Raw genomic sequence first — 22,419 nt, 5'->3', positions numbered from 1 at the left:
GAGGTAGAGAGATGGGGGATTTGCCCGAAGTCCAAGGTAGTCTTAACCTGTCTCACTGTACCTTTCCACCCCGCCCCTTCCCTGGCCACCACCAAGTCTGGCTACCCCTTGATCCTCTTTATCGTGGAGTGAAACTAAGCTTTCATAAAATATACTGGAACCAGCTAGAGCTGCAGGAGCACCAGTCACAGCACCCATGGAGGCTACCTGGTCCATGTCCTCCTAAGGAGGTGGCTCAGGGAAGTACTGGCCTTGCCTACTCTACAAGTCCTTGGCCTGGCCTCTGCCGGAGACTCACCCCACAAATCGGTTCATGTACCACCGCTGTTCAGGGATCTGCCGGGGAATCTGGTTGGTGCGCACAGGGTTGTCGTATGGCTGCTTGCGGAAGCCGAAGTAGTAGCCCAGGTAGACGAGCGGCAGGGAGATCCCGAACCACATGCACAGCAGGGCCACCATGGTGGGGAAGGGCACCTGCAGGCACCGCACCATGAGGCTCCACAGGCCCCGAAGCCCAGGCTGGGGGCTGTTCGGGGGGAGGGGGGCCTTGTGGGTCCCAGGGAAGGGCACAGCAAGAGCACAGTGGAGGGGAAGGTCCTACAGACTCACCCCTGACAGAGCTCCTGGCCAGAAAACCTTCCGGGGCTAACCCTAGCCCTGGGGAAAGCAGAGGGCAGATGGAGGACCAGCTGAGCCATGAGGTAAAGAAGGAACCATGGCATCCCAGAGGAGCCTGTCCCAGGGAGGATGTGGGCAAAGAGCAAGGAAGGAGGGACTGAGAGCATGAAAGAGACGAAGGTCAGAATGAAGGGAAATTACATGCAGTATGTTAAGCAAAGAAAAAGGGAAAAAACAGAACTGCACAAGTGGGGTGTTTCTAATTTTGTTCAATGAAAACACCACAATACAAAACTGTATATATAGGAGACTCCATTTTAATAAAAATACCCCAATATTTACATGTATCCATGCCTAAAGAGGTCTATACCAGAAAGTCAACAGTACTTCCTCAGACGGGAAATGAGGGGTTAGAATTGATTTTTCATTTTCTTCTTTATCCCCCTCTATACAGTCTTAAATTTTTACAAAACTCATGCAGAATGGAAGAAATGAATTAACATTTGTAAAGTGTTTAGAACAGTACTTATTCCAAAATAAGCACTACATAAATGTTTGCTATTTTTTCATAATTTTAAAATCACATTATTCTACTCTAAATATATCTAGAAAGAGGTAAAAAGACTGCAAAAACATAGTAAAGATCTATCTACATTAACTTTTCTGTACTTTCCTTTCCAAAATTTCTACAATGAGTGTTTACAGTGAGCAACTGGTAACTGGGAGAAAAATGCTGAAAGACAGGAGAAAGGAGACACATAAAAAGGAAGAAGTAAGAAGAAGAGCATGACCTTGTCTCTCCTGAGGGCAGCTCCCTGGACGGCCGGGAAGAACCCAGTCTTCCGGCAGCCCAGACCGGAAGCCTCACCCAGGGACCTTCAATGGGCACCTGCCAGTGGAGGGGAGGCAGCTCTGCCGCTGAGGCTGGGATAGCAAGGCCTGCCTGCCCCGCCTCTACCACAGCCCTGCTGATCCATCAAGATCCCATCTCCCCACCCCCAACCGAGTCCATCAGCCTCTGTAACGAGTGCTGGGCAGCTGCTGGCAATGACTGGAGCTGGAGGGATCCCCGCTCTGAGGACAGACCTCCTGCAGGGGCTGGTGCCAGGAGCTCGGGGCAGGGACACTGAGGGGAGAGCCTGGTTTTGAGATATTGACCTAATAAAGTCATGCCAGGCAGCTTTCCCTTGGTTAAGACAAAGGGAAATTCCCCAGTTGGCCCCCAGACTGTGGAAACCTCCCTTTAGAGAAGTGAGCTTTGGTCAGCTGTCTGAAAGAGCCCACGGGGAGGCCAGGGCAGATGGAGATGCGTGGCTGGGGAATCCCCGGCCAGCCCTCAGTTCCCAGGGCTGGGAACAGACCTCGGGGGACTCAGAAAAGGTGATGGCAGGATGTGATGTGCGGGAAAGGGCTGGAGCACAGCTAGCTCTCCCTGGCCGGGGAGGGCACTTACCGCTCCTGATGAGTGCTTTCCCCAGATGAAGCAATTCAATACGAAGCAGATACCAAAAACCACGCCAGGGTACAGTGTCGCCGTCTGGAAGCAAGAGAGACCAGGCTGCGGAGCTGCGCCTGGGGAGTTCCCACCTGCCTCAGCGGGGCTCCCAGACTGGAGGTTCTCAAGCCCTCCTTGTCCTGCAGGACTCAGCTCAAGGATCATTCCTTCTAGAAAGCACTCCCTGACCCTCACACTAAGCAAGCCTCCTGCTCTTTGTCCTTCTAGATCCCTGAACTGCCCCTGCCTTGCCCTCACCCCAGTTTGTAATTACAAGCTGTTGTTACCTGGTCAGTGTCTGCCTCCCCCACAGATGGAAGCTCTTGGGAGGAGCACATCCTGTTCACTGATGAGCTCCCAGCACTTGGAACACAGCAGTGCTCAATAAGCATTTGTTGAATAAGGGTGAATGAATAAAATTTTACAAAACATGGATGTCTGGGCCTCAACGCAATCTGCCTAGAGTAGTGGGGAAGCTTTAACTGAGTCCAGGTGGCAGGCGCTGGCCTCCACGTGCATCATCTCACCTAATCCTCACTACGGGCCTAGACGGAAGGACTATCATTGTCCCTTTCAAAGAAGAGGATACTGAGGCCCAGTAACATTAAATATCCCCCACCCCAACTTCACACAGTCAGTTAAGGGTGAAACAGAGGTTCAAACCCAGGCAGTCTGACTCCAAAGCCCAGGCTTCTGACCCCCAGTGGTATATTCTATCCAGTCAAGATCTCTTGGGCTGGGGCTCAGGCACAGGGGACCAAAGCCCCAGACCTACAGTTGAGCCTCCTTCACCGCTGTGGCTACCTGAGCATTCAGGAGGCTCCCTGCAATCTGGTGCTCAGCCTTGTGGCCAGTTTTCCCTCTGGCCCATAGCCTCTCACTTCCAATACCTGGCCACTGCTCCTCCATTTCCCGGACCCAAGGCCTCTATGTAGAGTCATCAACATCTCAGGGTATCCACCTCTGAGAGCCAACACTGAACCAGAGGCCTTCCATGTATGTCTCTTTCCATCTTTACAACAACCTGAGATGTAGGTGCAACCATCCCCCATTGGAGAGATGGGGAAACCAAGGCTCCAAGCGCAGGTCAAGGTTACCAACCAAGTTAAGAACTGAGCCAGGATTGGGATCTAGGAGATTCTAGAACCTGAGGCCTCCCTGCTGACTGCTTCCATCCAACTGAAGCCCTCCTTTTTAAGGCCCAGCTTAAATGTCATTTCCCCTTTTCCTGTGTGTTCCTGTTTTACTCTGCCATGTAGCAGGGAATTCCGTGTCTGCCCTCCTGGCTGAAATTTATAGACTGGTCACTGTGCTGATACTAGGGGTAAGAACAGGAAAAAAGTTGAAGCATGGAGCACAAACTTGTTAGTGGAGAACATATGTGGCACCCATTGCAGGCCCAGGTTCTGCTCAGGCTCCTCTGGAGAGGACACCGAAGTCTGAATAGGGTGAGGGAGAGAAGAGGAGGGACCCCGGAACTAAGACTTAAAGGATGAGGTGAGGAGAGGGAGGGAGTGGTGTGTCAGAGCAGAGGCTGGAGGAGAGAAGAGGACAGGCTGCAGCAGCTACCTGCCTGCGGAAGGAGGCAGAGCACCACATCAGGGAGGGGACAGAACCTGGCAGGGAAACCAGGGAGGCCCAGGACAGTCAAGGGTCCAGCCAAGAAGTGAAGATGCCTAACCCTGCACAGAGTCCTGGAGACGGAGAGGGTGGGGATTCATGGACTATTTGGCAGGAGAAAACCTCCACACTCAATGTATGAGAGGAGGCGGGGCGCTGGGGAGTAGAAGGTGTCTGCCTTGGGGGCCAAAGAGTAGGTTTGGGGCAGAGAGACAGGGTTTGCCGTGGGACCCACAGAGGGAGACCCTGGAGGGTATCTGGTGGGAGACCTCACAAGGGAAGTCTCACCAGGAGAGGAGACAGCTGGGTTTTACACCTCTGAAGATCCCTGGCTCTTGGCACACAGCGGCCTAAGAAAAACGCCTGACGCATCAAGAATCCAGAACTTTTTTTTAGTCCTTCCAAAACAATCACTGTTGCAGCTCTTCTGCTAAGTGCCAGGGGTATCAGCCAGAGCTGAGACAGCCTGAGCTACCCTGGGCTTTCGACAGCTATGAGAGCAGCTTCAGAAGGCTGGGTCTAGTGGCTTCTCCAAGTTTGGCCCTGATGGCTTCCCTGGTCCTCTTGGGGCCCCAAGTGCTTTGGGAGAAGGGGCTCAGAGTTCCCCGGGAGGCAGGGTCAACTCCCAGGTGCCCTCCAGGTTCTATGGTCTTTTCTGCTGCCAAGAACTTTCCTCAGCATCAGGAGGGCAGAGAAGGCAGGAGTTGACCTCACTGCAGGGAAACAGAGGCACCAAAGTCTGGAAATCAGGCTGCCAGTGATGGGGGGCCTGGCCTCTTCTGCCCTGGCAGATAATTCTCTCTACGCTCTGCTGGGCAGGGTGTTCTCCCAGCAACCCTGCTGATCAGGTTTTGATTTTAAACTTTGAAACCTGAGGCTTGGTGCCTAAATCCCGTTATTCTGAATCCCCTATTTCTTCTTTCGCTTGAGCTGTTGAACAATTTAGGCTAAAAATTACCTAAGTTCAATTCTCTCTTTTCATGAATGCAGCACCTAAGGCCTTCAGAGGTCCCGCTGCACCTGTAGGTAAGAGCCCAGCATTCCCCGCCCCGGGTGTGCTCCTCCCGCCCCATCATGCTGCTGCTCAGCCTCTGGCCCTAAACCCCCACCAGGGCCTGCCTGCACTGCTTGTGAGGCTCCCAGGAGGAAGCTCCCCACCAACACAGTGGGGAGGTTTAGGACACTTACACAGAAAGCTCCTTTCTTCCACCGATGGCCTTTTAGGGTGCGGTACAGACGGCCGGCGGAAAATCCACCAAACACCCTGTGGGGGAAACGGCAGGGATCCACACCAAGGGGACCTGTTAGCTGGAGCACAGGCGGTTTGTGCCAGCCCCGGAGCCCACTCAGACACACCTACCCCATGAACATGAAGAGGAAGCAAGCCGTGGTCATGAGAGCTCCCCGGCTGGAGGGCGACAGCATCCCGAGCATGGCCACGACTGAGGAGGGAGGAGAGAGAGAAAGTCAGGGTCTCCAGCCCCTGAGGCAGGTGAGGCCAGGTGCGGCTCCCTCTCCCTTGGCCTTCCTCTCCACGGGAGAAGATTGGGCCTTCGCTGGGGTTCAGAGGGGTGCAGCAGTGGCTGGGCTGTGGCTGGCTGCACCTTAAATGCAATGGTCAGCCCGCAGAGAGCTTGCGACCAGCCAGGCACTGAGCTGAGAGTATTATGAATGCCAGCTCACTGCGTCTTCCTGACCAACACTGGGAGGTGGAGGGCCGTTTCCCCATTCCTCACATGAGGAAACAGGCTCACAGGGGTTAAGTGATTTGTCGAAGGTCACAAAGTTTGGAGGTATGAGGCTGAGGTACAAATTTAGGCAGATTAGTTGCAAAGAGATTAGATTTTGAAAGTTCTCATCACAAGAAAAAAAAATCTGTAACTATGTGAGGTGACAGATATTAACTAAACTTGCTGTGGCAATCATTTTGCAATATATGCATATAATATCAAATTGTTACGCTGTACACCTTAGACTAATACAGTGTTATATGTCGGGGAAAAAAGGTTAAAACTGTAAAAAAAAAAAATTTAGGCAGACTTCAGAACTGCTTATAACTACAATATATTCATTTTTGGGGGGTTGTTTTCTGAGAAAAAAAGACCTGATTCCAGTCCTGATCCTGATGCTGCAATGGGTAAGTCACAACGCACGACTGCAAAAGGAGGCCCACCTCACAGCGCTGACAAGCAGCTTCACTGGTGGTGTGGACATAGGGGAGATTAATGGTGCTGGAAAGATCTGAGGAGGATCAGATCACCAGGGCCTGAGGCTGAGAGGACCAGCCTGCTGGGTGGGATGGCTCTGTCTGGCTCAGAGATGCTGACATGCCCCCTTCCCCAGGAAGGGAAGCCCACCCTTCTCTCAGACTCAGGCTGGCGCCACTCTGGTGACCACAGGCTCCCACACTGTCCCTGCAGGTCCACTCACAGATGACGATGAGGATCATACAGAAGAGCTGAATGCCCGAGCCCAGCAGGGAGCTGAGGATCATGGGGTACTGCGGGGGCCTGAAGACGTCGCCGTGAACCAGCTTCCACCCAGACTCCTCCATGGTGTCCTCCTGCAGCAAAGGGCCAGAGACTGAGGCTGCTTCTTGGGCTCCTTGGAGGCATCTCCTGTGGGGACTACCCCCAAGGACCCAAGTGCTCTGACTAGGGCTGAGGGTTCCTCAGATGTCAACCAGCTCCACTCTGATGTAGCAGTGTACATGACAAGACAAAGTGTTTCCCAGAGAACTGTTACACAGGAAAAGGAGGGTACACACATGGGGTTTACAGCCACATAAAAGGAAAATCTCCTTCCCCAATTCCATAAACATTATGCGTGGAAAAATAATGTAAACCAACATACTAAAATGTTAACTGTGATGGTTTCTGAGTGGTGAGATTTAGAAGCAACTTATTTTTTTTTACTGATTATAAAAGTAAACAGGCACACCTTGTTTTATTGTGCTTTACTTTTTAGCACTTTGCAGATACTGTATTTTTTTCTTAACAATTGAAGGTTTGTGGCAACCCTGCATCAAACAAGTCTATTGGCACCATTTTTCCAATAGCATTTCCTCACTTCGTTTGTCTCTGTGTCACATGTTAGTAATCTGTGCAATGTTTCAAATTTTTTCATTATTATCATATTTGTTATAGTGATCTGTTATCAGTGATCTTTGATGTTACTATTGCAATTTATTTGGAGAATGATGAATTGTGCCCATAGAAGACGGCAAACATAATAAATCTGTGTTCTGACTGCTCCACCAGCCATCTGGTCCCCCATCTCTGTCCCTCTCCTCTGGCCTCCCTAGTCCCTCAGACATAACAATATTGAAATCAGGCCAATGAATAACCATACAATGGCCTCTAAGTGTTCAAGTAAAGGAAGAGTCACACATCTCTCATTTTAAATCAAAAGCTAGAAATGATTAAGCTTAGTGAGGAAGGCACATCGTAAGCCAACACAGAGGGGGTAGGGCATAGCTCAAGTGGTAGAGTGCACGCTAAGCATGCACAAGGTCTTGGGTTCAATCTCTAGCACCTCTATTAAAAAAATAATTAAACCTAATTACCTCCCCCTGCCCCCGCACCCCGCCAAAAAAAAAAAAAAGCCAACATAAGCTGAAAGCTAGGCCTCTTGCACCAGTTAGCTAAGTTGTGAATGCAAAGGAAAAGTTCTTGAAGGAAATTAAAAGTGCTACTCCAGTGAACACGAATGATAAGAAAGCGAAACCGCCTTAATGCTGATATGGAGAAAGTGTTAGTGGTCTGGAGCCATGACATTCCCTAAATGACAAAACCTCATCCAGAGCAAGGTCTCAACTCTCCTCAATTCTATGAAGGCTGAGAAGTGGGGAAGATGTGGAAGAAGAAAAGTTTGAAGCTAGCAGAGGTTGGTTCATGAGGTTGAAGGAGAGAAGCCATATCCACAACATAAGAGCGCAAGGTGAAGCAGCAAGTGCAGATGCAGAAGCTGCAGGAAGTTATCCAGAAGATCTAGCCAAGATACTTAATGAAGGTGCCCACACTAAGCAACAGATTTTTCCACGCAGACAAAACAGCCTTTGATTGGAAGATGTCATGTAGGCTGGAGAGAAGTAGTCAATGCCTGGCTTCAAGGCTTCAAAGGACAGGCTAATGTTCTTGTTAGAGGTTAATGCAGCTGGTGACTTTAAGGTCAAGCCAATGCTCATTTGTCTTCCCCCAAATGCTGGGGCCCAAAAGAATTACGCTAAATCTACTCTGCGTGTTCTCTAGAAATGGAACAACAAAGCCTGATGACAGCACATCTGTTTACTGAATATTTTAAGCCCACTGTTGAGATCTACTGCTCAGAAAAAAGATTCCTTTCTATATATTGCTGCTCATTGACAATGCACCTGGTCACCCAAGAGCTCTAACGGAGACGTACAGTAAGATTCAGGTTATTTTCGTGCTTGCTAACACAACACCATTCTGCAGCCCATGGATCAAGGAGTCATTGTGACTTTGCGGTCTTTTTAAGAATTACATTTCATAAGGCTATAGCTGCCATAAAGTGACTCCTCCCATGGATCTGGGCAAAGTAAGTTGAAAACCTTCTGGAATGGCTTCACCATTCTAGATGCCATTAAGAACATTCACAGTTCAAAGGAAGAGGTCAAAATATCAACAATAGGGGTTTGGAAGATGTTAATTCCAATCCTCAAGGATGGAATTGTGGGGTTCAAGACTTCAGTGGAAGAAGTAATTGTAGATACGGTGGAAACAGCAAGAAAACCAGAATGAGAAGTGGAGACTGAAATTAGGTGTGACTGAATTGCTGTGATCTCATGATAAAACTTTAACGGATAAGGAGCTGCTTCTTAAGGATGAGCTAAGAAAGCAGTTTCTTGAGATGAAATCTACTCCCGCTGAAGATGTTGTGAAGATTGTTGAAATAACAACAAAGGGTTTAGAATACGACATAAACTTAGCTGATAAAGCAGTGGCAGAGTTTGAGAGAACTGACTCCAATTTTGAAGAAGTTCTACTGTGGGTAAAATTCTATCAAATAGCATTATAAGCTACAGAGAAATGGTTCATGAAAGGAAGAGTCAACTGATAGGGCAAATTTCATTGCTATCTTATTTTAAGAAATTGCCACAGCCACCCCAGCCTTCAGCAACCACCGCCTTGATCAGTCAGCAGCCACCAACACTGAGGCAAGACCCTCTACCAGCAAAAAGACGACGACTCGCTGAAGGCTCAGATGACAGCATTTCTTTAGCACTAAAGTATTTTTAAATTAAGGTATGTATATTGTTTTCTTTTAGACATACTGCTATTACAACTCAACAGACTGCAGTATAGCACAAACACAACTTTTATATGTACTAGGGAATCACAAAATTTGTTTGCCTTGCTTTACTGTGATAACCACTTTATTGTGGTGGTCTGGAACAGAACCTGAGATACAACTGTATGTGCTCTCAGTTGCATGATTTAAAAAAAGTTAAAAAAATTTTTTGGTAGATGGTATGATATTCAAATGAACAAAAAGTAGTAAATGTGTATCGTAGACAATTTTTTTTAAATCCAGAAAGACTGAACAAAAGATATAAATCTCACAAATCAAAGATTTAAAAGAAACACCCAGAAAGATACAGAAAAGTGATTTATACACTTAATAATACTGTTTTGATATATTTCCACTGTCCTTTATGTATGTATATGTGCATACGTATATAATTTTTAAGCAATAAAATTGGGATCATACTGTATTTACTGTGTACTTTGACATTTTCAGTTGATGTCTGATCAGGAGCATTCCCTCATTTCAATAAATACGCTTTACAATTACTATTTTAATGCCCATACAATTTTTCATTGCACAGCTGTACCCTAATATAACCAATCTCTTACTATTGAAAATCAGGCCATACTTAGCTTATTTAAATTATAAACAAGACTGCAATAAATATTTCTAGATCAAATTTTTGTAATTTTGATGCTTCAAGAAAATTCTAGAATAATTAGTGGGTCAAAATAAGTTAACTACTTGATAGTTTATGATATGTTCTACCAATTAACTACTTTTCAGAAAACTACCGATTTACACAAGTGCATGGTGGCATGTAAAGTGCTTCTCTCACATTAACCTTCCTGACAATTAGTATGAGATTTTTATATATACTATATCTATATATATATAGTATATATAAAATATAAATCTGTGCTAGTTTGAAGGTCCAAAACTGTCTTCTCATTATTGTTTGAAACTGCATTTCTGGGAGATATCCCAGAACTGCTTTTCACATGTTTACTAACCATGTCTGTAAATTTTTTGTTCATTATCACATGAGAGATTTTAGTGCTTTTTTTTCAAAAAAGATTTTATACCAGTTCTTTCGACTATCATTTTTTTAAGTTTGTTGCAATTATTGTTTTGCCATTTCACTTTTCTTGCTTTATGTATTCTGACATGCAAGATTAACGTCAAATTAATTGAATTTTCCTTCTGTGATTTCTTTCATTGTTTTTTACCCTTAGAAACTAGAAAACCTATCCCCATCACTTTGGGTCATTAAACAGGTTGTTTTCCTTTTCAATATTTTCAAGGTTTCCTCTATGAATGATAACACACATATCCACCCCCCCCATCCACACCCACTCCCTCTTCCTGGTCTCATAGGCCCAGAGCCCTACCCAACTGCCCTCCCTCTCCAAGTCCATCCCTCCCCAGCCAAGACCTCGTACAATGTCATCCTCCTTGTTATAGTTGGCGATGTCCTTCCGGAGGGTCCGAATGATAATCATGCTCAGGATGCCTGGAACAAACAGGGATGGGGAGAAAGAAGAGTAGTCAGTGCTGCCAACTGAGTCTTCCGCGCTGCTTGCCCTCCTGGGCTTGGTGTTTGACTGTGTGTCGGCTGGCACGCATGGCTTCCTCTGGTGGGAATCGACTGTGCAGCTGCCTCAGGCCCTTTCCTGGGCACAGCTCTACTCAGCCACCAGGGGAAGGGCAAACAGAGGGTCATCCCTCAGCAGGGGGAAGGAATGAGCTGCTGGGATGGGTAGGGGCAGTCACAGGACATTGCTTTTTATTCCAAAGAAAACAGCATCCCAGCTCCTCCACGGCCTGCTCCTACCAACTTCCCTACCCTTACCTCCTCCCAGGCTCACCTCTCATTGGTTACTTGTTGCTCTCAGTTATCAGTTCACAGCCTCATCTCTCTCTCACCTGCATGCCCGTAATCCAGGCTATTCCCTTCACTGAATGCCCTGCTCGGCTCTAACTCCTACTCACTCTTCAAGACTCACTCTGGGCATCTTTGCCTCTCAGCACCTCCCCAACAGTTCAGAGGCCCCCCATTTATACTTCCACAGACCCCTGTCTACCTCTCTGGGCAGCACAGCATAGTGGTTGACAATGGGTTATAGCACCTTGAGCTAACTTAACACCTTCGGGCTTAGCTCACGGGACTGCAAGGACTGGGATGCTTGTGAAGCACAGCAGCTGGCTCCTGGGTGAATGTTTAACCAACAGTAGCTAGCTAGCGTGATCTTCACTTCTCGTATGATTCCGAAATGATCAGTTTCATTCTACCTCTGTCTACCACCCTCCCCTCTGCTCACTGCCCTCTTGCCATCTGGCTTCTCACCAAGCTTGTCCCGCTGCAGGGCCGTGACCCTTGCTGGAAAATTCTTTCTCTGGATCTCTGAAGGGTGGCTCCTCCTCATTCAGATAAGTCTTCTCTAAAGCAGCCATCACCCTTTCCTTAACAGCCGTGTATCTGGTCACCTTGTGTATCTGCCTCATAGCACTTAGCACTGTATCTATGCTTTTTTGTCCCTCTCCCATCACCAGAAATACAGACTGGGCTGTGCTTGCTCCCCACCACGCCCCCAGCAGTGGCACAGCGCCGGAACAGAATGAGCAATGACCATGTCCTGTTGAATGAATCAATGATGCTATGCGTGAAGAGATGCATCTGTCTTCCCCCCAGAGCTCTCCAGAGGAGAGGCCAACTCCTATCTATCTCTGTCCACCTGATGCCTCACACAAAGCCCTGATCTCTGTTTCTGACCCACACTTGACTCCAAGAACACCCAGGACATTGCCCATGACTGATGGGACACCTCAGCCTCTCATCCTTCACCCCCTTGTCCTCTCCACCCTCCCACCCACAGATCTCTCACCTGACAGGAAGAAGACCACCACGACGGAGTTAATGATAGAAAACCAGTGGATCTGCACATCACTCATGGTCAGGTAAGTGTCCCAGCGAGAGGCCCATTTGATGTCACTCTCCTGGTGGTGGGGAGGAAGCACTCAAAAGTCAGGCCTCCTGCTGGACAACTCCTGCCCAGATCAGAACCCTCCTCCCCTGTGTGGACTCCAGCCCCTTCTCACCTCCCAGTGAACAGAGTAGGTGAAGTACAGCTGATTCTCCTTGGTGGGGTCAATTTCTTGGGGGGAGGAGTTGGTACCCTCAGGCAGGGTGCATGAACTCTTCTCATCTGCTTTGAGGTCTGTGAGAGACAGAGACTCAGTCTGTTCCTGGGAGGTCCAGGCCACTACCCCAGGACGGTTCTGGGGGTGCCCTCAGAGGTGGCACACTGCTGAGTGGAGGCTGGGCAAACAGCTGGCAACAATAGCTTTAAACAATATAGCTTTAAAACAGCTTAAAATAGCTTTAAAATGATGCTCCCCAGAGCCCTGACTTTCCAAAGGGCCTTGGGGCTGCAGGGAGGTATGTGGAGGGAAGGGGACTGAGCCCCCTATGTAGTCAATCAATCTTCCCTCACTCAGTTCAAACACTTCCTCATCCAATCAGTCTCTTTCAACACGCAAAACAACACTGACTCATTCTATCATGAGTTTACTCACTCACTCAGTCCCCAAAGTCCCAGCACTTTGGTAATTCAGTCACTCAGATGCTCTCTTCCTTCACTTACTCATTCGTTCATCCTGTTATCTGTCCACTTATGCAATCAACAAACATATATCAAACACCTACTCTGTGCCAGGTACTATGCTGGGGAGAAAATGGTGAGAAAAGGAGACAGAATCTCTAACCTCAGAGAGCCAGCGAGGAAGCAGCTGCTGTCACGAGACTCGCACAGTAAACGTCAGGCTGTGCCCAGAACACCCACGGGAGGAGAAGCAGCATGATGCTCCCAAAGTGCAGGGTTTACATTTTATGTGAGACTTCTGCGTGTGATTTTGTTTGAAAACTAGGTTCCATGGCTTAAAAAAAACCCCAGAAGCCCACCACCACTGTGGACGAAAGGCCAGGCCTGCTGAATGGATGGGTGCCCTGTGGTGAGCAAGGGTTGCCAGGCGAGGTGAGGCCAGACCAGGTCCGGTCAGGCCCACAGGGCTGGCCCGGGCTCTCAAACTCCTGCACGACTGTTCACTGCGGGTCAATTTTAGTCTATGCCAATCACTCACACAGGAGTGGAAACACTGAAACCTGTTGCCCAACAGCTCTGTCTGTACCCCTGCCCTTTGTTCTTGAGCTGGCTGGTTCTTATGAGAGGCCTGGAAAAGCTCCAAGTTGCTGTTTGATCTCAGCCAAGTCACCAACCTCTCTGAGCCTCTGGTTCCTCATCATAATCAGTACACACCTCTGGGTGTAGTGGGTAGGTGGTAAACTGGTAAGGGGCTGTGCCAGGCCAGGAACCACAGATGACAGGTCTCCCCTCGCCAACCCCCCCACCTCTCTTAGGAACGCAGTGACCCTACTGTGGCTGGGCCCGTATGTCACACTGGGGCCTGTCAGCCATTTCAGGAATCAAGGGTGCGAAGACCATGGGTGCGGAAGCCCAGGCCCATCCAGCCCTGCCCCTCTGGTCACACCTCCCCACTCACCCTCCAGCCTGATGCTCTGGGGAATCACCTCGAAGCGGACGACACGGTATGTGTGCTCCCGGTCCTCTTCCAGGTCCTCCCGGTGGTAGTAAAGGATGAATGAGAGATGATTGTGCAGGTAGATCTAAAACAGAGCAACAGACAGAACGAAATAGCTCAGAGCCAATTAACCACCAGAAAATCACTCCAAGAGCTCCCAGGTATGAGATCCCTCATTTAGCAGGTCCAGCAGTGCCAACCTTCCAAAAACACTGCTCTCATAGCACTCCCCTAGTTAGGAACCCTCCAGGGCTCTGTGGGGCTTACTGGATAAAAGCCTAGACCCCTCAGGCTGGTATTCAAGGCCTACTGGCATGTGACCCTAATAAACCCGCCTGTCATCTTCTCAGACACATTAGATCTGGTCTCCCTGGGCCGCCCTCCCCCCCAACTCCATTCATGACATTCACTCCAATTAGAATGCCATCCTGACTCCACTCTGCTCAAGCGTACCTGTTTTTCAAGGCCTACCTCCTCCATGACAACCTGAACGCACGTGAGCTCCCTGTGAACCCCCCTGGCACTGACCGGCCAGGCACTGGTGTGGTCAGTATTGGGACTTAAGGTCCTACACTATCAGTTTTCTTCCCAGTTATGACAGAAGCCCTTGGAGGACAGGAGTTATGCCTTAAAAGGAATGTTTTTGTCCTTTACTCCCTTAGTAATATGGGTTCAGTTTAGAAAATGACAGAGCAAATCAGTTACGATCACTGGCATTATTAGCATATTTCTCAGAGGCTGTGCTGTAAAGGGCTTACACAGGTTATCTGATTTACTCCGCATGACAACCCCGAAGGGCAGGTATGGCTATTACATATATTTTACAGATAAGGAACCAAAGGCTTAGAGAGATGAAAGAGGTAGGCCCAAGGTCACTCACCAACGGGGACATGGTGGAGGCAGGATTTAAAACCCAGGGAATCTGCATGCTTGCAACCACTACTTAGCTCTCTCTCTTACATACTTAGGAAATTGCAGGTTTTTGAGGAGGAAGAAGGGATTAATCTTATAAACATAGAATCTGAATTTTTAGGGACTGCGCCTTCCACCTCCCATGTAGCATCTGCCTGAGTCCTGCCCACAGCACGCTGACTTCTGACAGATAACGCCTGGGGGCACCAGGAGGAACTTGCCTTGGCCATCCCCGTCTTTCCTGTTAAAAAGCCTAGTGCTACATCTTTCCCCCTTCTCGGTGGCCCCAAGTGCTTGTGACTCTGGGGCGTGGCTCCCCCAGCCCTCTGAGCACGCCAAGACACTCTACCTTGTTGACATCCGTGAAGCCGAGCCGGTAGCCATGTTCAAACTGCACATCTTTCTCCTTCTTCTTGTCATCGCCCTCACGGTTGGAATAGAGCTCCAGCCGGGTGGCCACAGGCAGGTTGTCCGCGATGCTGGAAACCCAAGGCCCCGCTCAGTCCCTCGGACCACCTCTCCCTCTGTGCCCTCCCCTACGTGAACTCGAGGCTGGCAGGGAGCAGAGGACAACTTACAGGTGGACGTAGTAGTCCTCCGTGATCCGCTCGGCTACGAGGCGGCTCTGCTCCACGGTCAGGGTCACTGGCTTATTGGACTGGCTGCACAGAACCTCACACTTCTTTTCGCTGTTCATAAGAACCTGGAAAGGGGTGTTGACAATCCGGTCCCCTCTCAGCACCTCTCCTGCCATAAGAGAGACAGATGGAGCTCAGAGCCTCAGCCCTGAGGCTGCTGAGGTCAGCAGAACCATGGAGACACAGGGCCAACCTGCAGGGCCTTCAGCAATCCCACAGCCTGGCACTCAACGCACCAACCCCTGTTCACACCAAGCCTGCCCTTGTCTGATGCCTGCCCTTTGCCCTCTGGTCCTGCTTTGTGCTCTAGCACCACTGGACTCTGTAGAGTACACCAAACATGCCTCTGGGCTTCACGCCATTTCCTTTGCCTGGAGTGCCATTCCCTGCCCCACATGGGAAACTCTTCCTCACCCTTCAAACTCGGCTTCTGTTTCATTATCCGGGAAGCCCTTCCTGACCTCCTTAGGCCCAAGCTTGTCACTCCCTCTTCGATTGCCCTTGGTGCAGAGGCAGCATTGTGCAGTGGTGAAGAGAGACGGCTGCCTGCTACTGAACCCTGGCTCTGCCACTCAGCAGCTTAGCAGTCTTGGTAAGTCACTTAACCTTAATAAGCCTCAATTTCCTTATCTGTGAAGTGGGGATAATGACAGCATCCATGTCATAGGGTAGCAGTGAGAAGCACAGAATGAGCTGGCAACAAACACTATTTTTATCACCAGCACCACCTCTGCACCTTTTCATTTGTCACTGATGTGACTTTTGCATGAGGTGTTGATAGATTAAGTCTCTGCCTCCCCTACCTGATTACGAGCTCTTTAAGGACAGACAATGTTTCCCATTTATCTCTGTGTCTTCAGATCCTGGTTCAGGCAGGGAGGGAGCATAAAACCCAGCACCCAAGATTTTTAACCAAAACGTCTTTCTACTTAAGGAACTGGCACACCCTTTGCACGCCTACTGCCTCAGAGTAACCTGCTGCTAGACGTCACGCAAGCAGGTACTGAGCAGTTAGAGACTGCCAACTATACCCAACGACGCTTTCATTCTGAGCCATTCTAACAATTCTTCTGGGATGATGTGAAACTGGGGCAAGCTGAAGGAGACCAACCCACAGGCCACAGGTGGCACTGATGCCTGCACACACACCTGGTTTAACAGCTGCCTACCAGTGTGGATCTGCCTGATGTGGTACCTTTGGTCTACTCATTCATTTGTTCATTCATTCATCCCTTCCCAAACATCTACAAGGTATTGGTTATGCACTAGGCTCTGAAGATATAATGCTGAACAGACATATTCACAGAGCTTATGGTCCAGTGGGAAGATAGACCGATTAAATAATAAGGAATATTATAAGAGGAACTTACTCTAGTTGTGGAAGAGTAGGTCTAGCAGTTTCTCTGAGGAAATAATGCTTGAAGTGAGCTCTAGAGGAGGAGAGAATTATCTAGGTAAAGAGATAGGGAAGACTATTGCAGACAGAAGGAACAGTATGTGCAATGGCCCCTTGGTTGGGGGACTGGGTAAACTTGAGAGGCCTGTGTGGCTGCAGTGCAGACAGCAAGGGGGAGAGCGACTTGAAGTGCGGTGGAGAGACAGGCTGGAGCTGGACCTCAGGGGGCCTGTGGGCCACACTGGAGGTTCGATCTTTATCCAGAGAACAGCAAAAACCAATAAATGGTTTCTAATGGGTGGCAGGAGATATTATCCGATTCTGCTTACAGACCACCCTGGCTGTTTTGTGAAGAAAATGTCGAAGATGCAAGGGACTGGCTGGGGCGAAGGCAGTCAGCTATGCAAAGTGAGTGGTGCTGGTGGCCAGACTGCAGGGTGCAGTGAGGGTGGAAACAGGTACACAGATCTGGGAGCTACTGGGGAGGCGAAACCTAGGGGGCCTGGTGCTGACTGATATGAAGGATGAGTGGTGGTGCATATCAGAAAGATTCTGAGGTTTCTACAATCAGATTCTAGTTGGGAAAACAGGAAAAATAGCCAACTTAAACTGAAGGCATTTTTTCAGTTTGGATATGTCAAGTAGCTATGTCAAGCAGGCAGTGAGATATCTAAATTTTAGGCTCAGAGGAAAGGTGAGGACTGTAGACGGAAGACTGAGTTGTTGGTATACAGATGGCTAGTGCAGGGAGAACCACTCAGCTGCAAAGTTAACACCCTGGCAAGTGTGGATGAGGCCACTCAGGAGAAGGGTGGGTGAAGAGAAGCCTGGATGAAGGTCCCTATCCCTCTACCTTGTTTTAGAAGGTTAGCAATGCAGATGAGTCTGCAAAACCCAGGAAAGGACTAGCCAGTGGGAGAGTAAGAACACCAATAAGACATCTGCATGGTCCATTGCTGAAATGACCTGGGTCACCCTCTGCCATTTTAGAGATGACAATGCTGAGAACCAGACCTGGCCAGGGACTCGCCTACAACCATATGAGGGGACTGGTAGTGCTAACCCCTTGGGCTCTTTCCTCCACATCACACCCTACTGCCCACTTCTTTCAATAAGGTCAATAAGGACCTCCCTTGAGGAAGGGAAGAACATACAAAGAGAGGAACAGGGCTGCAGACCAAGTAGGGTGGGTATCATTTCTTGATATTTAGAAATTAAATTTAAACCAAGAAAGAGGACATACTGGTCTGGACCAGCTTATTTCTAATACAGAAGTATTCCTTTTAATTTTTTAAAGCTGGGAGCAGATGGCCTGCCAGACTAAATGTGCAACAAGCTAAAAGGAGTCTGATGCTGGACTCCAGTACATCTGCCCCAGGCACTCCCACACACACACACTGCGAAATCAATCTCCACCAACGTGATCAACAGGAGCACAGCCCTGAGACAGCCCAAATGAACCTTTCTGGAGAGAGGAGCCCTGGACAACAGAAAGAATTCTGTTTTTACAGTTAAAAAACCTGGGTTAATATTTCAATTTCTCCACACATTACCATGTGACCACAAGCAAGCTTTTCCAAACTTTGAAGCTGCTATGCTATGTACAATGGCAGGAAGGCAATCCTACACGGCTTTGCAGTTACAGTAAGAATCAGGTCAGACAGTGTGCAGACTGTGGTGCTTAAGGGGATGGACTCTGAAGCCAGAGGGTCTGGGTTCTGCCACTGACTAGGTGAGTGACCTGGGGCAAGTGACTTCACCTCCTGCGCCCCACTTCCCTTATCTATGACAAGGCGATACTAAGAGTAGCTCCCTTACAGGGCTGTTGCGAGAATAACTAAGTCTAAGCACAGTAGTGCTTAGAACAATGCCCAGCTCACAGGAAGAGCCCTAAGTACTAACGGCCAAGGATGATAACATGGAGCACAGGGCTTGCAAGCCAACAGGTGCTCATTCAAGGATGTTTCTGCTCTACTCAGGGAGGACACCAACTTTCACCAAATGACAACTGTGTGTCAGACTCTGGGTCAGCTGTGGGAGAGAGAGAGAGGAATGTAACATATGATCCTTCTGCTCAAAGAGCTGCTAGGCCACAGGGGGGGCCCTACACAAGGACAGAATGAGATAGAGTATGGCAGATTAACTTCTGTACACACGGAAGTTCCCATTTCTATGAGGCAGGCACACTCCCCAGCTTCGTGGAGGTGAAGGTCACCCAGTCTCACATTAAGATTTGCCCAACTGCTGAGACCTGGGCTGTTATCGAATCCACACCAGCTCACCAGGGAAGGGAGGAGCTGCTGTGAGGGGCCTGGAGGACAGAGTGGGTCAGGCTTCCAGGCGGAGGCAAGGTGGCTGGAGCATCACGTGGCGTGGAGAGAAACGAAGGGTAAGTGGCAGGCAGCAAGAGCAGCCCGGCCCCGAGACCAACCTCTGTTCAACCGCAAAGGCAAGACTCAGGGACGGGCGGTGCTGCCTGCTTTTGGTTAAGCTGGCTCAGGCCTGCCCCAGCTGGTCTGGGACACCCAATACCTGGCAGTAGGTACACCTGTCAGCTAGGGGTTCTGGAAACATCTGAGCTACGGGTGGCCCTGATGGAGAAGGCAGCTCTTTCAGAGGCCTATTCAAGAATCAGTTCTCTCCTTTCGCCTTCCTAAGCTATAAGAAAAGAGGAAAGTCTCTTAAGTTCCTTAAGGTCAGGGAGGGTGTCTTTCCATGTTTTTATCTCCAAGACTTAACCCTGAGACAGGTACAGAGTCAGTACTAATAATCATGTCCTTAACAGAGGCCTCCAAATGTCTTTTTCTTTAAGCCCGAAATTCTACCAAAGGAAGAAATCTGAATGAGAATAAAATGACTGCTATTTATGGAACACATATGCCAGACACGGCACTGGGTGCTTCATACATTATTTGAGGCAAGTCTTACACAGCTTAGCAAGAATTATGGTAATGTCTCTGCTTCCATTAGGGCCGGAGGTAATCACTCACTCTTTTAATTAAAAGCAGAGCAAGTTACAGAAACCATGAGAGAGATGAGAAGATTATCTAAAAATCAAGGAGAGCCAGTATGAGCAGTAGCCAAGGGCTCCAAATCTGAAGCCTGATTACATGGATTTCAAGCCCAGCTTAGCCACTGAGTAACAATGTAATCAGAGGCAAGTCATTTAACCTGTAAAATGGGAATAAATACAACAACCACTTCCCTGGGGCTGTTACGAGGATTAAATAAACTAATATGCATATAAATTAAGTAGAACAGTGTCCAGCACACAGTATGTGCTATGTAAGGGTTAACTGCTATTATCATCCTGGAAAGATCTGGGTTCCCTTTGGGGCAGGGTGACAGCAGTGTGAGAGAACGTACCCAGATTCTCTGCCTTGTAGGTTATTTTGCTGGGCTGGCAGAAGGGCAGTGAGTAGTATTCGTAAGGTAGCTGGGTTCGAGAGCTGGTGAGCTTCACAGCCTAGCGGGAGAAGAGAGGTCATTATTTCTCAACCCAGAAATCAAGATGACTGTTTAATAATCCTCCCTCGTACCCACCCATCTTTAGTACACTTGGTAATACTATCTAACAAGCAAACTAACTGCAGCAGACACAACTCTGGCACACTATATACTATACTGCCTACAATTCTGAATTATTTCACATTTCATTGGTTTTAGAGCACGTTATAGATTTTGTTTATAATCACAACTAAATTTAAAATACACTGAGAGTCTTCAACATGCTGATATGTTTTGCATCCATAATTTCACTGGGTATCTTTCCTAAGGGAATAACTCCAAATGAGGAAAAAACTTTAGGAATAAAGAGTTCACTCCTCATTCCCAATCATAGTGGTCTTTTGCCTCCAGTTCCCTGAGCCCAACCAGCTGTCTCCTGCCTTAGACTTTGAACCTGCGGCTCCTCTCTGCCCAACTCTCTTGACTCCTCACACCGAGGTCTCAGCTTAACTCCCCTCACCCTCCGGTCCTTTCCTAATTATCTTATCAAAGGAAGTCCTCCATCGTCTGTATTTCAAAACTCCTAGCTTCCTTTGCAGCATGTCTGATAAAATATATTTTGTTTACCTGTTTTTTTCCTTTTTTTTAAAAAAAAGAAATCAGTCTTCCCTACTAGAATTTAAGATTTAAGCTCCATAAGGGCAAGGACCATATGCGTAACCACACCTATGTAACCCTGGTGCCTACAGAGCTAGGCACACAATAGGTGCTCACTAAATGTTTGTATAACGACAGAAGAGATGGAAAAACTGGAAAAACAGCTAAAAGCCCTGCAATGGGAAACTGATCAATAAACCATAATATATTCATTCAATTAAATATTATGCAACCATTAAAAATGAAGTTTAAGAAGACCACGAAGGAGACCATTTAGGAAGTGGTATAAGCACACAGAATGTAGCTCTGGAAACGGTGAGAGCCACCGACAACTCCCCAAAACATGGATAAAATAGAACCAATCAAAATGTTGCAAAAAGTTTTTTTTTTTTTTAATTTAAGTGCAACTATTTAGGAACTACTTTTTTCTTTTAATTCTTTTTTTTTTTAACATTTTTTATTGAGTTATAGTCAGTTTACAATGTTGTGTCAAATTCCAGTGTAGAGCACAATTTTTCAGTTATACATGAACATATATACATTGTCACATTTTTTTTCTCTGTGAGCTGCCACAAGATCTTGTCTATATTTCCCTGTGCTATACAGTATAATCTTGTTTATCTATTCTGCATATGCCTGTCAGTATCTACAAATTTTGATATCCCAGTCTGTCCCTTCCCACTCCCCGCCCCCTTGGCAATGACAAGTTTGTATTCTATGTCTATGAGTATGTTTCTGTTTTGTATTTATGTTCCTTTTTTTTTTTTTAAAGATTCCGCATATGAGCGATCTCATATGGTATTTTTCTTTCTCTTTAGGAACTACTGAGCACTCCTCATATATCATCTGAAAGTATAAATAATTTTTAGAATCTAGATCCACAATCCTTAAACTCTTGCTTTGGAATTAGGACTTTTTCTAATTTCTAAAGGGCAATGTGGTATAACATACCATAGATTTTATAACACCCCCCAGTTGGGCCTGGAGCAGTACCCCATATTCAGCGACTATTTATACAAGGAAAAACAAAAGTATTCATACCAAGTGGGATAAATAAAGTCAATAAACAGTTCAGGTCAGGTCTTGCCTACAGTGAGTTTAGAAAAACTCTGGATTTCCGAGCTTTTCAGAGATGTCGGATTGAGGGACTAAGAACCTCTATTAAGCATTTCATGAATTGCTTGAGGCAAAATGACTAAAAAGCTATTGTCTGTTATAACAGCCTATTATTTTGTGTTTCTTAGCATTCTTTCCTTTTGGACAATCCAAAGAGAATCCACATTACCAAGAAACAGTGCCCCACCTTCATATTCCCTCCCACCCTCTCTCTTCCCACCCAAGGTGTACGCTCTCACAGGCTCAGCTTGGCAGGACTGGAAACCAGAGCCATGCTGTCCTCCGGATGCCACAAGCTTTCTCTGGGGGGACTTCTGGCAGAGGCACTGGGAGGAACAGCACCGCAGTGGTTTAGAGACGGGCTCTGAACTAACCCTGTTTTCCTTACCACGTGACCTTCGGCAAATTGGTTCACTTCCTTGGGCCTCAGTTTCTATAACTGTAAAATGTTCAGTTAATCTGTAAAATATACTGTATCTGCCTCAGAGGACTCGGGGGCATTCTGAGCGAAGCCATACCATACATACCATACACAGCCTAGCATGTAAATAATCCTCAGTAAATGTGACTTTAATTATTGTTCCCCAAAATTACAAGTCTGACTTTCAAAGAAGACAGATGCTCATAGTAATGCAACACATGAAGCACATGGT

The 22,419-nt window shown here is 47.7% G+C and overlaps 1 protein-coding gene across 1 annotated transcript in view; it reads right to left on the bottom strand.

The window, feature by feature from the left end:
• The window catches only part of TM9SF4 (transmembrane 9 superfamily member 4), a 50,428-nt gene that overhangs the window by 7,428 nt on the left and 20,581 nt on the right, over positions 1–22,419 (bottom strand). Inside the window, exons 3-14 of the mRNA XM_014554670.2 lie at positions 19,913–20,012; positions 15,091–15,259; positions 14,862–14,991; positions 13,562–13,685; positions 12,101–12,219; positions 11,887–11,998; positions 10,444–10,514; positions 6,164–6,296; positions 5,094–5,175; positions 4,922–4,997; positions 2,072–2,155; positions 299–474 (exon numbers count right to left, since the gene is read on the bottom strand). Of these exons, the coding sequence (XP_014410156.2) occupies positions 299–474; positions 2,072–2,155; positions 4,922–4,997; positions 5,094–5,175; positions 6,164–6,296; positions 10,444–10,514; positions 11,887–11,998; positions 12,101–12,219; positions 13,562–13,685; positions 14,862–14,991; positions 15,091–15,259; positions 19,913–20,012 (1,376 nt within the window). The remainder of the gene's footprint in view (positions 1–298; positions 475–2,071; positions 2,156–4,921; positions 4,998–5,093; positions 5,176–6,163; positions 6,297–10,443; positions 10,515–11,886; positions 11,999–12,100; positions 12,220–13,561; positions 13,686–14,861; positions 14,992–15,090; positions 15,260–19,912; positions 20,013–22,419) is intronic.

This window comes from Camelus ferus, chromosome 19, assembly GCF_009834535.1.
Source record: "Camelus ferus isolate YT-003-E chromosome 19, BCGSAC_Cfer_1.0, whole genome shotgun sequence".
Classification (NCBI taxonomy): domain Eukaryota; kingdom Metazoa; phylum Chordata; class Mammalia; order Artiodactyla; family Camelidae; genus Camelus; species Camelus ferus.
This window is presented reverse-complemented; position numbering and strand designations above follow the sequence as displayed.